Source organism: Siphateles boraxobius, unplaced genomic scaffold (genome assembly GCF_051911475.1).
Source record: "Siphateles boraxobius isolate OS27281-9 unplaced genomic scaffold, OSU_SipBor_1 53, whole genome shotgun sequence".
Classification (NCBI taxonomy): domain Eukaryota; kingdom Metazoa; phylum Chordata; class Actinopteri; order Cypriniformes; family Leuciscidae; genus Siphateles; species Siphateles boraxobius.
In genome coordinates this window covers 3,460,669-3,477,607 of record NW_027509175.1, presented here as the reverse complement: position 1 = coordinate 3,477,607, position 16,939 = coordinate 3,460,669, and the positions used below count along the sequence as shown (strand labels likewise).

General features: G+C 40.3%; 1 protein-coding gene across 1 annotated transcript in view; it reads right to left on the bottom strand.

Annotated features, from left to right (window-relative positions):
• The window catches only part of sgcz (sarcoglycan zeta), a 218,742-nt gene that overhangs the window by 23,999 nt on the left and 177,804 nt on the right, over positions 1 to 16,939 (bottom strand). The window contains exon 7 of the mRNA XM_077205055.1: positions 5,971 to 6,094. Coding sequence (XP_077061170.1) covers positions 5,971 to 6,094 — 124 coding nt within the window. The remainder of the gene's footprint in view (positions 1 to 5,970; positions 6,095 to 16,939) is intronic.

Genomic DNA, 16,939 nt, shown 5'->3' with positions numbered 1-16,939 from the left:
GGCAGAATTTTCATTTTTTGGGAAAAAATCCCTGTAAGTCTACAACTAGCCTGTGACAGGAAGTAGTCAGGTGTGCACACAAGCGAGAGAGTGTCAAAGAGCAACAAACTGCGAGAGAGGGAAAACAAGTGCGAGAGTAGGGTGAAACAGTGCAAAAACTACAACACGTCATTCTTAAGTAATTTGTTGACATGTTGTCAAGAATCAACTTGTTTGTTAGTAAGTGCAATATGTGTGGTGACATTTTCTTGTAATTGAGTTTTCTAAAGTGCTCACCAACATGACAGAAAACAAAAAAAAACTTTGAGTTTTAAATGCTAGGAGGGATGAGTTACAGTAGTGTGTGCGTGACAAGCCACAAAAATGGACACAATTGGTTTATACAAATTATACACAAATTATGATGCATTTTCATGTCTTCACTGAACATACCAGTTATTGCTGTGTAAGGAACGTCAACAAGTTATTACACTACTGTTCAAATGTTTGGTGTTGATAAGATTCAAATTTATTTTTTAAAGAATGCTCACCAAGGCTGTATATTTAAAATACAGTAAAAAGAGTAATATTGTGAAAAATTATAACAATTTGAAAGAACTGTTTTCTATTTAAATGTATTTCTGTGATGGCAAAGCTGAATTTGTATCAGCCATTACTCAAGTCTTCAGTGTCACATAATTCACATTCTAATATGCTGTTCCCTATCAAGGGAACTCCCACTGCGTAGTTACGCTTTGGGAACACCCCTGTGTGATTGCGTCGTGAAGCCGTGTATAATCAGTCCAATGGAAGAGCGAGACGTCATAGGCGGTTTACGTCATTGACCAGGAAGCTATAAAGCACCCCTGAAAGCAGATCGCATCAGCTTCTGTGCCTTCAGCAAGCGCTCTCTGTTTCAGTCCTTGTCTATTTATTGTTGTCTGTCAAGTTCACAATATATATACTATATCTAAGAAAATGGCGAACAAGCAAGACTTTTAGCTTTGTGTTGTTCCCTTCCCACGTTACATCACGGGTGGGGACACACATCAGCTTTGTGTTGCTTGTTTGGGAGTGGAGCATGCCCAGTCAGTTCTCAATGGATCTGACTGTGAGAACTGCGAGAGATTGTTCGTGAGGACGCTCTGCTCCTGCTGGGCATTCTTCGAGGAGAACAGTTCGGTTCGCGCTCCCCGAGGTGCGAGTCCCGCTGCTGCCGAGGCACAGCGGCGGCTCACATCTTGGGGTTCGCCGATGGACCTAACAGCGGGGTTTGAGACGGGCCCCGCCCTATCTCAGCCCTTACCTGCTGGATCCAGTGCCTCTGCCCAGGGAGGAGCACCCTCCAGGGTTTCTCCTCCTTGGGTTGAGGAATTGGATGTTGCTTGTATTGTTAAAGGGGATTATGAGTCTTCGCCAGCTCATACCTCTGGTGATGAGGAGCTTATGGAGGTTTTATCTCGTGCTGTAGCTAGATTAAATATTGACTGGCCAGCCGATGATTCTGAAGGAAGTGTTGTGAAAAAGAGTTTATTAGATGAACGATATCTACCATCTAAAACACAGCCTCCACATCGGGGACTCCCGTTTTTTCCCGATCTCCACACTGAGGTGTCGAGATTGTGGAATAAACCGGCATTTTTCAGAGTTTTTAACCCACAAACATTCAACTACAGTAATGTTATGGGTGTTTCTGATTATGGTTATTTGACGGTGCCTCGGGCAGAAGAGATGCTTGCGAGCTATCTCTCCCCCGAAGTCAGCATCATCATTAAAAGCCCCAACGTTGCCCACCAAGCCTTTAAAATCTAGCCTTTAAAAAAGCCGTGGTGGGCACGGAGCGCCATCTTTGGTTAAATCTGTCTGATATAAAAGATAAGGATAGGTCTGTTTTTCTGGACACCCTCCTTTTGCCTTCAAGTCTGTTCGACGACACTATAAACTGTGTCGTTGATAGGTTTCAAGAAACAAAAAAAGCAAGCAGCAGCCTTCCAGAAGTTTCTTCCTCGACGTTTCGATGTCCCCGAGACTGCTGGGTGGAAAATAAATACAAAAAAAACAAAAAATAAAATACAAAAATACAAAAAAATACAAAATAACAGAGCGTCGCCGCTCGGGCTCCTCCACAAACGGGGGAACCTGGGTGGCGGTCAGCCGCTTCAGGGCACCGAAGTGACTGTTCAACTAAATCCAGAGGCCAGTCTCGAGAGAATGGTACCCTTCGTAGAATTTCTGGCAGCGTGGAAACTACTGCCAAATATTTCTCAGTGGGTCCTGAATATAATAGAAAAGGGTTACAGAATTCAGTTCGGTTCTCGTCCGCCCAGATTTCAAGGGGTCCTTCCCACAGTGGTGGACCCAGAGCAGGCTCTGGTTATGGAGCAGGAAGTACTGACACTTCTGCAAAAGGGGGCTATAGAAAGGGTTTCTCCTCCCAGCAGAGAGTCAGGGTTTTACAGCCATTACTTCATCATTCCGAAAAAGATGGTGGGTTGCGTCCTATTCTAGATCTGCGTCATTTAAACAGCAGAGTTCAGAAACTCAAGTTCAAGATGCTTACACTCAAACAGATTGTATTCCAGATTCAGTCCGAGGACTGGTTTGTCACAATAGACTTGAAGGACGCTTACTTCCATTTATCTATCCATCCTCATCACAGGAAGTTCCTCAGGTTTGCTTTCAGGGGCGAAGCATACCAATATCGGGTTCTTCCGTTCGGTCTAGGTTTATCACCCCGCACCTTTACAAAATGCGTGGATGCAGTTCTGGCTCCTCTGAGACTCCAGGGCATTTGCGTATTAAATTACATCGACAACTGGTTGATCCTAGCTCAAACCGAGCAGATGGCAGTTAGGCATCGAGATGTTGTTCTGTCTCACATAAAGATGTTGGGGTTGCAGCTAAACGCCAAGAAGAGTGTGCTCCTCCCAGCACAGAGAACCACTTTTCTAGGGGTGGTGTGGGATTCGACAACGTTGCAAGCACGATTGTCTCCAGAACGTATTTCTGCGATTCTCACAGCCGTAAAAGGGTGAAACTAGGCCAGTCACTCACTGTGAAACAGTTTCAGAGACTGTTGGGTCTCTTGGCAGCTGCGTCCAACGTAATTTCTTTTGGCCTTCTGTACATGAGACCCCTGCAGTGGTGGCTCAGGACCAAGGGTTTTCTCTGAGGCGAAATCCGTTCCGCAAGATCAAGGTCACGAGGGGATGCCTAAGTGCCTTGGTCATGTGGAAGAAACCTTGGTTCCTCGCCCAGGGCCCAGTGCTGGGGGCTTCTTGTCGACACGTAACGCAATCGACAGATGCTTCCCTCACAGGATGAGGGGCAGTCATGAGTGGCCGCTCGGCTACAGGTCTCTGGCAGGACCATCAGCTTTCTTGGCACCTACCTGTAAATTGGCTAGAAATAATGGCAGTATTTCATGCTCTCAAATACTTCCTGCCAGACCTGAGAGGCCACCATGTGCTTGTCCGCACAGACAACACATCGGTGGTCTCCTACATCAACCATCAGGGGGGTCTGAGGTCTCGATTATTATGCAAACTGGTTCATCAGATCCTCCTATGGGCCCAAGGGAAATTACTGTCACTCAGGGCAGTATATATTACAGGGTATCTGAATGTGGGAGCAGATATCCTGTCAAGGCAGGGGCTGAGGCCGGGGAGTGGAGACTTCACCCCGAGGTGACGGAGCTCCTATAGGAGAACTATGGTCAAGCTCAGGTCGATCTTTTCACATATTCCGATACAACCCATTGTCCGCTGTGGCTCTCGCTCACATATCCAGCTCCTCTCGGACTGGATGCGATGGTGCAGGTGTGGCCGAGGCTACACCTGTACGCTTTTCCCCTGGTATCAATGCTCCCGGGAGTTTTGGAGAGGGTTCGCCAGGAAGGGGCTCATCTATTATTCGTAGCCCCACACTGGCCTGCCCGAGTGTGGTTCTCAGACCTAGTATCCCTCCTGGACGGCTCTCCGATGGAGATTCCTGTCAGGAGGGACCTGCTGTCCCAAGCAGGGGGCACAATATTTCACCCTCACCCAGAGCTGTGGGCCTGGCCTCTGAGGGGGCACAGCTCATAGAATCTGGTCTCTCGACTGAGGTCATTGAGACCATCCTCCAATCCAGAGCTCCCTCCACGAGAAGACTTTATGCATTAAGTTGGAAATTTTTCTCTACCTGGTGTGGAGAAAGTAATTTGAATCCTGTTAACTGCCCAGTTGGTAGAGTTCTTGATTTCCTTCAAGAACATTTTTTTGCTGGATTATCTCCTTCCACCTTAAAGGTGTACGTAGCGGCTATATCTGCTTATCACACCCCTCTGGGCGCTACTTCTCTTGGGAGAGATCCTCTTATTTATTGTTCTCTCCGTGGCACATTGAGGCTGAGGCCTGCACTGCACTCTAGAGTACCGGCTTGGCCATTGTACTTGAGGCTCTGGGCTTGTAGAGGTCTCGGTTACGTATGTAACCTTTGTTCCCTGAGAGGGAATATAACGTTGCGTACGCCTGCCTTACTTCGTGCATGCCCGGATCGACTTGCTTCAGGCTTATCAGAAGCTGACGTGATCTGCTTTCAGGGGTGCTTTATAAGCATTTCTACACCCTAGATTGGGTTACATTCCTCAGGTCCCTACTAATGTTGCGGGCCCCATTGTGTTGCAGCCCTTTTGCCCTCCATCTTTTAATACCCCGGATCAGGAATTAAATCTGTTACATCTGTTATGTCCCGTTAGGGCTTTGGATGCCTACGTACACAGAGCTGCCCTGTGGCGTAGATCAGAGCAGTTATTTGTCTGCTTCGGTTCAGAAAGGTAACCCTGCATCAAAACAGATTATGAGTAAGTGGGTAGTTGAGACTATCTCACTTGCTTATGAAACGGTCGGACAGCCCTCATCTTTGGCTGTCCGGGCCTATTCTACGAGGAGTATGGCTGCCTCCATGGCTTTAATTTCGGGAGTTTCCCTTCATGACGTTTGTGATGCGGCAGGCTGGTCCTCGCCGCATACATTTGTCAAGTTTTATGACTTAGACCTCTCCACTCCTGGGGCAAGGTTGCTTGCTTCTTAGTGTGCGCAAGGACTTCACACAGAACGGGCTCTTGTCATTATGGCGTAGTGGGTATGGGGTTCCCACAGCGTAACCAGGCAGCGGGTGTTGCCTTGATAGGGAACGTCTCGGGTTATGTATGTAACCTTTGTTCCCTGAGAGGGAATGAAACGTTGCGTACGCCTGCCATACTTCGTGCATGCACTGATCGACTAGCTTCAGGCTTATCAGAAGCCGACGTGATCTGCTTTCAGGGGTGCTTTATAGCTTCCGGGTCTATGACGTCACCTGCCTATGACGTCTCGCTCTTCCATTGGACACGTGCTTCACGACGCAATCACACAGGGGTGTTCCCACAGTGTAACTATGCAGCGTTTCGTTCCCTCTCAGGGAACTAAGGTTACATACGTAACCCGAGACGATTTGGAGCCCAAGTAACATTTTTTTTATCAATTTAAAAAAAACAGTTGTAGAAACCGTGAGACATTATTATGTTTTTTTTTTTTTTTTACATTGTTATGGATTTACTATCTCTTTTGATCAATTAAACACACCCTGGAAGTTTTGTTTTCATCAAAAATAATAGTTTAAATCCATGGGTTCACATAAATGTTCCACCCTCCATTGTTAATGTTTACAAAGTGAGTTCAGTAAAGACACAATAATTTTATGTATAATGGTGTGTGTTATTTCTTTATGCATACAGGAAATTTCTTGTTCAATGGAACCTGTATCCTTTTTGTGAACCCATGATGGTAGTCCTGGCTTTTTTGCAGTAATGCCATAGAAGAACCATTTTTGGAAGAAAGAATAACTTTTAGTGGAATGGAAAGGTTCCATGGATGTTAAAAGTTATTTATGCCAAGAAATAGCCTTTTTTTTTTTTTAACTTTTTGACATTTGCATTGTTTCCCCTTATGTATAATTTCACATACTCACCTCTCCTTCTGAAGACTCTAAAGTGAGATCTTTCCTACAAGAAGCTTTGAATTCCCCTACTCCTGCGTTCACTTCAACACCTTTGGGAGCCTCCAGTGTCAGTGTCCTTGTCGGAGACTCTAGCCTGTTAGAGGAAGATAGACTTTGATGAAGTAATGACCACAAATCACTGTTTTTAATGAACACACAGCTTTCATCTGGACATATAATGATCAAAACCTTTCTAAACTTCTCTCTCATGAAAAAAGTCTGATTTATTCTAGTGGGTCAGTTTGTTTAGATGACTCACATCAATTAACTTACAATTAAAATACGATTAAATGATTTGTGAAAATTTTCATTTTTTTCAACTCTTCATTTTTAAGAAAAATACACCCTTTATTTTATTTCATTCTTTTTTTTTATTTAGTATTGAAGTTAATGATATCAGCTGTCATCCCAGTTGAGTTCTTTCATTTATAGCCCTTTGTTTATGTGCCATAAAAATACAGCCGTTAGTTCAGGTCCTCTAATCTGACTGAACAAGCAGGGCTTAGAGAGTGCTGATATTTCATATAACAATACTGGAACCTTTAACCTTCCTCAACGATGCAGACTAATTAAGGCCTTCATATTCAAGCTCTATTTAGTGCTATCCGAGACTTGTGAGAGACAAATAATGTGCAGATTGTAAAGAGCGAGAGCATGGTTAGAAGAAAGTGGGGATCAGTGGGGATTTCTTTAAGACTGCAAGGGAAGCTCAGCTTCCCCTATAATGTCAAAAATTAATGGTCAAATATGTACTATTGTGATAACATGTTATTGACTAAAAATGCCTTAGAACGCATTCATCTCGAAGACGAGTTCGTTCAGAATCAGCTACAGGTCGGCTGTCTCGATTTCCTTTTCATACAATCCTGTTGTGTCACAGTGCATTTCCCTGTTGAAGCCTGGCGTCCATTGACTTCAATGGGGCTGCTTTAAACATTTTTTTTCAGTGCTTCGAAACTAGGCGGTCATTTGGACAAATGCTGCGATTATGTCCCGCCCACGGACGCTCAGCATCTCCGGGGTGAATGGAGAGTGGGCTGGCCTGGACTCCGGGCTTCTGCGTGATGATTGGAGGGTCTGTCGAAAGACTGCATCTCCTTTTGATTGACAGCGATTTTGTACTATCAAAAGTTGCTGACGCTGAAGCTATTTGAGCTCAGTCCCATTACGGATTTTGCAAGTGTAGTCGAAAGACAAACTGCTGCAACCTATTTCTTGGTAAATAAAAAAAAAGATAAAGAACTAAACTGAAAAAAAAAACCTTTAGCATTAGAAACACTGTCTGTTTAAAAATCAGAATCAGACTCAGAATTACTATATTGAGCCCTGATGGGAAATTCTTTGTTGCAAGTTGCAATGGAAAGTAGTTCAGTCTCGAAACCTCACGAAAGATGCATGCCATGGTTCGGACAAAGTTCCTCTCATCATAAAGAACACATTTAAGTTTGTGTCATTTTTGTGCTCTGGCCCTGATAATGACTACTGGTAAGGTTGTCAAGAAATGGATAGAAATATACGATGTAAATGTTAACACTCCTTATCATCAACAACAGCAGTAAATAATAGAGTAGAAAAAACATCTCTGCATTAGAACAACAATGAGCAAAGAAGAACAAATTATTTTTGGCTCATCAATTCAAATTCTGAAAAAAAATACTTGAATGCGAGAGTGATTGTGGCGAGCAGGACGAGGCCGAGGGACGTGAGAGAACGGCACGAGGCCAGAGGCATGATTAATGATGAACAACACCTGCGCGACGCACCGGTCTCGTATCTCTCACGGAGGAGCGGAAGCATAAAAGGAGGAGTGACGACTGTGAAGAGTGAGAGAGGACAGGCCTGAATTTTATTTGATGTTTTGTTTTATTAGTGTGTGTGGCGGCAGTCGACCTTGAGGGACTGCCGTCTTAACTTTCGTTTTTGTATTTGTTTTATTTTGTCATTAAAATGTATTTGATTGTTCGCCAGTTCCCGCCTCTTTCTTCCCATAACATCTGAACTGCGTTACACTGGTGCCGAAACCCAGGAAGAAGGAGATGCCTTTTGAAAAGACTAAAATTATTCAACCCGCCAAAGTGGCTAGTTGGAGTGGCTGTGTTACCCGCCACGAGCAAAATCCACCGGAATATGGCGGGTTGGCGGGTGTTAATGTCAAGCCCTGTATATATATAGACAAGTGTGTCAATGTGAACTGCAACCCATTTTAAAAGGAGATCAAGACTTTATTTTATCTTAAAGGAGGTGATAGTGAAAAGTGGGTTTTGCAGAGCAGAATGGAGCCAGAAATAAATAAATAATTGCTTTTTGCTAACTATTTGGCTATTGGTTGGCATTATTCATAGCCTGCATGGTTTATGTGATGTCAATAAAAAAGAAAGTTTCAATCAATGCAATTCACAATATAATTAAATGCACAGTATGTAAGTTTTGCCGCTAGAAGTCGATTATTCAAAACAATATCAAAGGAGTAGATTGATGATGTCATGGATGAGTGTGGAATCATGGGAGTTGTCGTCTTCACCTCCATAGCTAGCTGACGGAAAGCAAAAAAAAAAAACTATTTTTAAAATCTTTTCTGTCCTTCCTTGTTCTATCTTGCTCTATCTTCTGAAATGAAAAAAAAAAAAAAAACTTAATCTATACAATCTTCAATTCAGCAGCAAAACAACATATCTTAAGTGTGCAGAGAGTGGGCTTGATTTTATATGAAAGATAAGAGAGGCCAGCTTTAGTCTTTTATCTGCCTGATTCATTATTCCATCAGCGAATTCACCCATTCAAACATACAGCTTGACCTTTTCTGCCACTCTCACACATTTATGTGTCGGGATATTTGTTTCAGTCATATGAAAAGCAATACATAAATATGACTTCACATTTATACTCCTTTTGCTTTCAATTGCAAACCTATGGTCTTTGTTCAGGATACATTTGTGTATGTATTGTATGTGTATGGTGTTCTGAAAAATATTTCAACAGTGAATGGGACTGTGATAAATATGCAATATATCTGCTAGATTCACACTGTGAAGCTGTAGCTCAATAAAACACCATTTGCATAACTCAAATGTTGTGCATGTATGCCATTTGAATACATATGTAGAGCTCTGAAGCATCTGATGTTGAAATCAGATTACAATCTTACGATTTGAAAATCTTATGCTAATGCAAAGTTGCCTTTTATAATTTGACTTTGGCTGCAACAACATGTCAGGCAATTTCTATGATGCACTTTTGACATGACTAAGATATGTAAATAGCTACAAGTACATGCTAGGAGCCTTTGCAGTTTATACTATTATCTAGAATTTGTGATTTCAGACCTAAAAGAAACATAATTTCCATAAAAGAAGCTCTGCATTGCCAAAGTTTTAATACCATTTTACACACATATACACTGAATTCCACCCTGAACACTTTTTAATTGTAATAAATAATTTTAAAATTTAAAATTTGTAATAAAGTTATTTTTAAATAAACGAAAATTAAGACAATGAAATAAATACATTTTTAAACGTACAAAAGTAAAAAGAAAATGTTAAAAAAGATTTCCAAAACATTAGATGAACCTCCCTTTAAAAAAATAAATACATTTAAAAAATCATTTTTTCTTTTTAATAATACCTTGTTTCTTATTTTTGAAAATGTTTCTACAATAAGCCACCAAATTAGATTTTCTCCTCTCATGAGTTTTGTGTGCTTCGACGTATCATTTATCACTATGCTCATGGTCACAGAAGCTGGGTACTGACTTTTGACTTTTGAGAATAAGACCAATGATGACATTAAGCAGCTCAATACCAACAGCTAACCTTTGACTTCATGTTCCTCTCTGAGTATTCACTTTTGGTAGCAGCCCTTCAGATTGATGAATGACACTCTACCATGGGTAGATGAACATCAGCCAAAGCCAAAGATGAAAAAAAAGCGTTCCATTTGACATTTTCAAGCCTCCCTGAGTTTTAAAGCTCATCTCTGTGAGATTCTTACTTACTGGGCTCCATGATATAGGATAAAATGAGGACTCTTAGAAACTCATTTAGAAAGTTACAAAAGTTGTGCAAGTTAGTTTTGGCGGTGGGGAGAGAGAAAAATTGAGGTATCGCTGCTTTTCATCATCACAGCAACTTCAATTGCTTAAATCGGAATCACACCATTGCTGATAATGGCGCCAAAAATAGGGTTTTCAAGAAAGTTCACTGGAGCTCTTGACCCTCTGAGTGGGTTTCCTCTATAGCTCACTGAGCTCTTGGCCCAATGGCCCAATTCTTGTCTTCAACATTCCCTGACAAATCCTCGAATCAGTAAAAAAGAACTTTTTGTAGCCCGTCTGCTGTGTGAAATGTAGCTGGGGAAATTGTGGCTGGCAGCAAGACCCTGTGAGAAAACGTAAAGCAATTTCATGCCCGTGCTCATCCATTGCTGATAATTTAATTGATAGTGATAGAACTGGGGAACCGGCATGGTCAGAGAGTGAAGCAGGAATAAGGTAGACCCACTGGGTCTCTAAAGCACTGCTGCGGCGAGGAAGGAGGTTACAGCTATAAAGGAATGATATTGTATCTTATTTCACTCCTGTTGAAGAATATCATTCACTCGAGTGAGACCATGTGTCTTGGGAAGGCACCACTTCAGGTCCACTTCAAACCAAGATGAAAAGAGACAGGAAATAACGAAAACGATAGAGAGAGTTAGATAGTAATTTAGAATGTTGTTCACACACACAAAAAAAGGACAGTGACAATCACAATCTGACATCATTCATTCAGTTTAGACTACACGGCTTTAAGCCGCCTTTCCACTACACACAACATTTGCGCCCCCTAGTGACAGTCGCAATGAACTTTGAAATTGGTCGCACAGCAACCGTTACCTCAGCTTATTCACCATGGTAAAATTCAGAATTTTAATGAATGTAATGTATGATTGGATATATCCACACAAAACAAATAACCCTCAATACATTTCAAATACAAACATAATAGATTTTATAGAGCTAATCAACATAAATATTGATTAAATGATTGTAAAATAATTATCTCTGCCATATTATTAATATCTGCCATTTTACAGAAATAGTGTTTACAGAATAACGTTAAAAAGTTAAAATATTGGTCATTCTAACATAAGCACTAATAGTTTTGATTAGAATACATCACATCCGGTTGGCTGGTCGCATATGGTTTAGCCGTAGAAGAAATTTCAACGCATCTGAAGCTCAAATTCGGATCCGGAATGAAAATAAAATCTGCCTCTGCATAAAGTTGGTCAGCAGCAGGAAGCATGAAGATCTCTAAAACTTCCTGGTAGATGGCTGCGTTGACCTTGGACCTTAGAAAACACAGTGGACCAACACCAGCAGATGATATGGCACCCCAAACCATCACTGACTGTGGAAACTTTACACTGAACTTCAAGCAATGTGGATTATGTGCCTCTCCTCTCTTCCTCCAGACTCTGGGACCTTGATTTCCAAAGGAAATGCAAAATTTACTTTTATCAGAGAACATAACTTTGGACCACTCAGCAGCAGTCCAGTCCTTTTTGTCTTTAGCCCAGGCGAGACGCTTCTGACGCTGTGTCTTGTTCAAGAGTGGCTTAACACAAGGAATGCGACAACTGAAACCCATGTCTTGCATATGTCTGTGAGTGGTGGTTCTTGAAGCACTGACTCCAGCTGCAGTCCACTCTTTGTGAATCTCCCCCGCATTTGTTTAATGGGTTTTGTTTCACAATCCTCTCCAGGGTTTGGTTCTCCCTATTGCTTGTACACTCTTTTTTTCTACCACATATTTTCCTTCCCTTCACCTCTCTATTAATGTGCTTGGACACAGAGCTCTGTGAACAGCCAGCCTCTTTAGCAATGACCTTTTGTGTCTTGCCCTCCTTGTGCAATATGTCAATGGTCATCTTTTGGACAGTTGTCAAGTCAGCAGTCTTCCCCATGAATGTGTAACCTACATAACTAGACTGAGAGACCATTTAAAGGCCTTTGCAGGTGTTTTGAGTTAATTAGCTGATTAGAGTGTGGCACCATAATCATCAAAATTAAAAGGAATGAACACTTATAATATATCAGTCTGTGTGTAATGAATGAATATAATATCCAAATTTCACTTTTTGAATGGAATTACTGAAATACAACTTTTTGATGATTTTCTAATTATATGTCCAGCACCTGTACTTCTCAGAAATATACTTTTTGTACTTCTCAGAAATATAATTAAAATTACACTTCAGAATACTTGACTTATACTGAGAGAAAAGTCCAAGTATATGTGGCCTATACTTGTACTCATTCTTTTGATCGAGATATACTTAAAAATATAATTAAGTACTCAAAGTACACTTGGCTTGTAGTTGTTGTTGTGTGGATAGCAGATGAACCCAAGCGCAGACGGTATGCAAACACACAACGTTTATTATAACAGAAAAAACAGGGGAAAACAAAACCCACGAGGGGGCAAAACAGTACAAGATAAAGTAAACGACTAACCACACTAGACTAAGACTTTGACATTAAACTACACAGGAACAAGACAGGCTTTTACAAGATCGCAACTTTTAGACAAAACACTCGACAAGGTACTCACTGGGTATTGACATGGCACGTAAGGCAATGAACCGACACAGGACAGCAAACACAAGGAGATTATAAAGGGAACACTAATGATCAACAGGTGATACAGATAAGGTGATAAGGACAGAACGAGGATAACAAGGGGGGCGGGGCAAGGGAACGAGACAACACAAGCACATGGCCAAAACACAAGACCATGTGCTTGCACACAAAACATGATTCTGTCATGATCCTGCCTCAAGAATAGAGAAAATCAAGGACATGAGGGCAGAATCATGACAGTTGTGTTAACTCTTTTGATCGAGTAGCCTATTAAATATACTTTTTTTACATACAGTAATTTTTCATATAGTCTTATGAAACTTACATTGTTTGAAAATATTGATAAAATATTGATACAAAACAGATGTTTCTAATTCTGTGCATCTACTAAATTAGTAGTTTACTGAGAGTACACTAAAATAGCAAAATTAATATATAATTAGTAAACTACAAGTATGAAGTCAAGTTCACTTAAAGAAAATGTGTAGTATAAAACTACTAAACTTGTAGTTTACTGAGAGTATACTTCAAAGTGTACTTTCATAAACTAAACATTTGCTACAAGTATTAGAAAAGTAAACTACTAGTATATCAATGTTCACTTGCAGTACAAATGAGAAACATAATTATGAACTAGTTGTGCACTCAAAGTTTACTAATGTTACACTTATAGTACACTTAAACATATACTTTCATATACTAAAAGTGGTCCAGTTTAGTCCCAAGCGGTATTAAAATAGTACACTTACATGTTTAATACTAGTACTCATTGACATTAGTATACTTACTACATAATTATACTTAAAAATATACTTGAACATTACTTAGGTATACTTCATAAAATTAACTTGAAGTATACTTCTTTTTCGTAAGGGCAGTGGAAAGGCGGCTTTAACAGCGACTTTGTAGTTGCATGTCGCTAGTGAGCGTTCCCTACTGGTAGCCTAGTAATGTTTTGTGAATATCATTCACAGATGTTACTCTAAATGTAGACAATGAAACAGTTTTCTTGCCACTACAAACAAACATTTTGGAAGAAAAAGATTAAACAAAAAGGAATCATAAAATGCTTAACTTTTTTAGATGATCGAGAAAGAGTGTATGCTTTTTGCCATCGAGGCTATTTATCTGTGGTGAAAGCACAAACACGTGTTCACAAAACGTGTGCACCTACCTACCATGTGTACACAGAGACATATCATACATTTTAGGAATGTTGCTGACCGCTAAAATTAACTTCTCCATCTTGCCTCGACACTCCACTACAGGATGCAGTGACAGATCACAAGCGCTCCACTGACTTCAGTCATATTGGTTGTCGCTCTCGAAAGAAGCTCTTCATTTGAATAAGTTAAACATATCTCAGCTTTGTCGCATCGCTGGACATGCCCCCAGCCTGTCGCCAATGGTCACTGTTGATTGTGTCGCCGGAAATCACCCGCTCTCTATTAAAATTGAAATCAAAACTGATCATGTTGCTTTGTCTTGTTGCATGTTGCTGGTGGGGTGAATGAGGCTTAATATGCTGATTGTAAAACAGTTGTGGAATTCAAGGAATAGAAAATTAAAAAATAACAGCATTTATTTGAAATATAATTATTTTGTGAAATTATAAATGTCTTTACTGTCACTTTTAATCAATTTAATATCTAAAAATTATAATTTCTTGAAAAAATATATATAAAATATTAAAATACATTTTATGTACTTAAATAATATTATCATCATACTCATAATTTACTTAGATTACTTATTATTTACTTTAAAAATCTAAACATAATAGTAATAATCATTATTCAATAATTCAATAATCATTATCAATTTTTTTTCAATGATATGATACAGTCCCTGAGTGACTTCCATTCTGTGGAAAAGACAGATGACAACAAGGGCAATTTACTAAACTGCTCAATAAAAGTAAAGGTCACAACCACAGATCGATTTGACGCCGAAACCACATACAAAAACCATCTAAAAATTAAGTTTAATCTCTTATGGAAAGAAAAAAAAACCTACTTCACTCATCCATACTGACTGTATTAGGAATGGGCCGAGAGGTACGGCACAATAGATGCCAGAGTAATCCCTGTGTGATAAGGTAATCAATGGATTTGAAGGTCAAGTCCGAGGGTTGGATGTCCTCGATGTCCATATGAGTGGAATGTAATTTAATGTGGATTTAAGAGGGCCGTGTTTCCAGGATCACATCTACAAAGAATCTCAAGTATTGCATATAATTATATGCAATCATTACCTGTGCAACTGACACTTATCTACAGTTACACTAAGATTGAAGCACCCGAGTAGTAAGTCTTCATGCGTCCCAAACACTCAAGTAAATCAAATTTAATTTCCAAGCACCATAATTGTGCCCAATCAGTCACTCATGCACTCAGGGTCGCAGATGCAGTTTTATCATGATTTAGAACCCTCTTGCTCTACCCAAACTTTAACCACAGCCATTATGAGAGAAGACAAAAGAAAGACTTCTCATAAACGAGAACTTGAGAGCTGGAGAAGCCAGGTATGAGGAATCTTGTCAGATGTTTGAAAGATGAGTCTAAGAGTGGCCTTTAGCTGAAAAGATGGAGAGAGATAAGAATCCATGGTTAATTTCCTTGACTGGGATTCGCAGTCTATATATTGTATATTGTACTCAATATATTGATGTATTGAGATACAATCTCCAAAATGATATATATATATATATATATATATATATATATTAGTGCTGTGCGTTAAACGCGTTATTAACGGCGTTAACGCAAACACATTTTAACGGCGTCAATTTTTTTATCGCGAGATTAACGCTCTTTTTGGCCTAGCAAACAACACCACACCGGATAGCTAGACCGGAAACAAAACAACAGGCACGCCTTACGTACTTGTTTGGGCTTGCGCGCCGGCCAAAGAGTAGTAGGCTAACGGTACGTTTTGAGTGGATGGCGCGAGCGCGAGACGCCGATCTAGAGACGTGCACTCTCAACGCAATAGAGTGCGGCGCGGGACTAGATTTGATGGCCGAGTGCGAGGGCGGGCTCGAGCGGTAATGCACTCACTCTGTGTGCGGATACGGGAGAATAAAACGATTCGCGGGACTCCCGCAAACTAGAAATATCTATGAATAAAACATAAAAACTAATACATTTTTATTCATATGTTGCAGAAAAGCTACAAGAACAACTAAAACAAAATAGAAACGATTTACAGGCCAGAGTTTCTTTTTATAACATGTTTGCAGCGTTGAGGGATGTAGCCAATCACAGACATATGAAGAAGCATCAGAAGCATTTAAAATAGACTCCCCTCACCGCTCAAGACAGACTTTTTGTTCAGTGCTGAATTCTGTAAGCTGGCAAGTCCTCAAATTATAACAAACAAAGTGTATATATTATGAAAGATGCATTGTGCAGTCAGCTTCACTGATAATAACAGATGTGTGAGATTGCGATGAACTGATGTCAGCTTTTTAGGAATTATTAAGGGAGTGCACTTTGCGCGCATTCAGTCATGCCAAACCATGCACTCAGTAGCCTGCTTGCTTTTATGTTATAACAGTGGTTTGTGTGTTAATGCTTTAATAACAAATAATTTATCAGGAGCATTTATGCTGATGTGTATGATGGCGACACGTAGGCGAAAGTATTTGGAGGTAGCCTACAAAAAAAAGAGTATTTGCGGGCGGGAGCGGGACAAAAATGTTGCGGGCGGGAGAAAGTAACATAGAAAATAGTTGAGAACGTCAGTTATAACGACCCACGTATGAAAAAAATTGACGGGTTTAAATCGGGCTTGGGCTCATAATTACAGTTTATGTGTCGGGCCGGGCTCGGACACAATGCGCACGGGCTCGGGTCGGGCTTGATTTTTTTGGGCCCGATCTAAGCTCTACAATGGATGACTTCAGACAGAAGCACATGGATACCACAGCTAAGAAAAAACTTAATGCTGATCCACTTTTCCATGTTGATAAGAGCATTAAAATTAGAAAAAATAATGAGACAAATAGAAATCAAGGGACATTTAGAATAGATAAAAATGTGCGATTAATCGCGAGTTAACTATGGCATTAATGCGATTAATCGCGATTAAATATTTTAATCGTTTGACAGCACTAATATATATATATACAGGTCCTTCTCAAAAAATTAGCATATTGTGATAAAGTTAATTATTTTCCATAATGTAATGATAAAAATTAAACTTTCATATATTTTAGATTCATTGCACACCAACTGAAATATTTCAGGTCTTTTATTGTTTTAATACTGATGATTTTGGCATACAGCTCATGAAAACCCAAAATTCCTGTCTCAA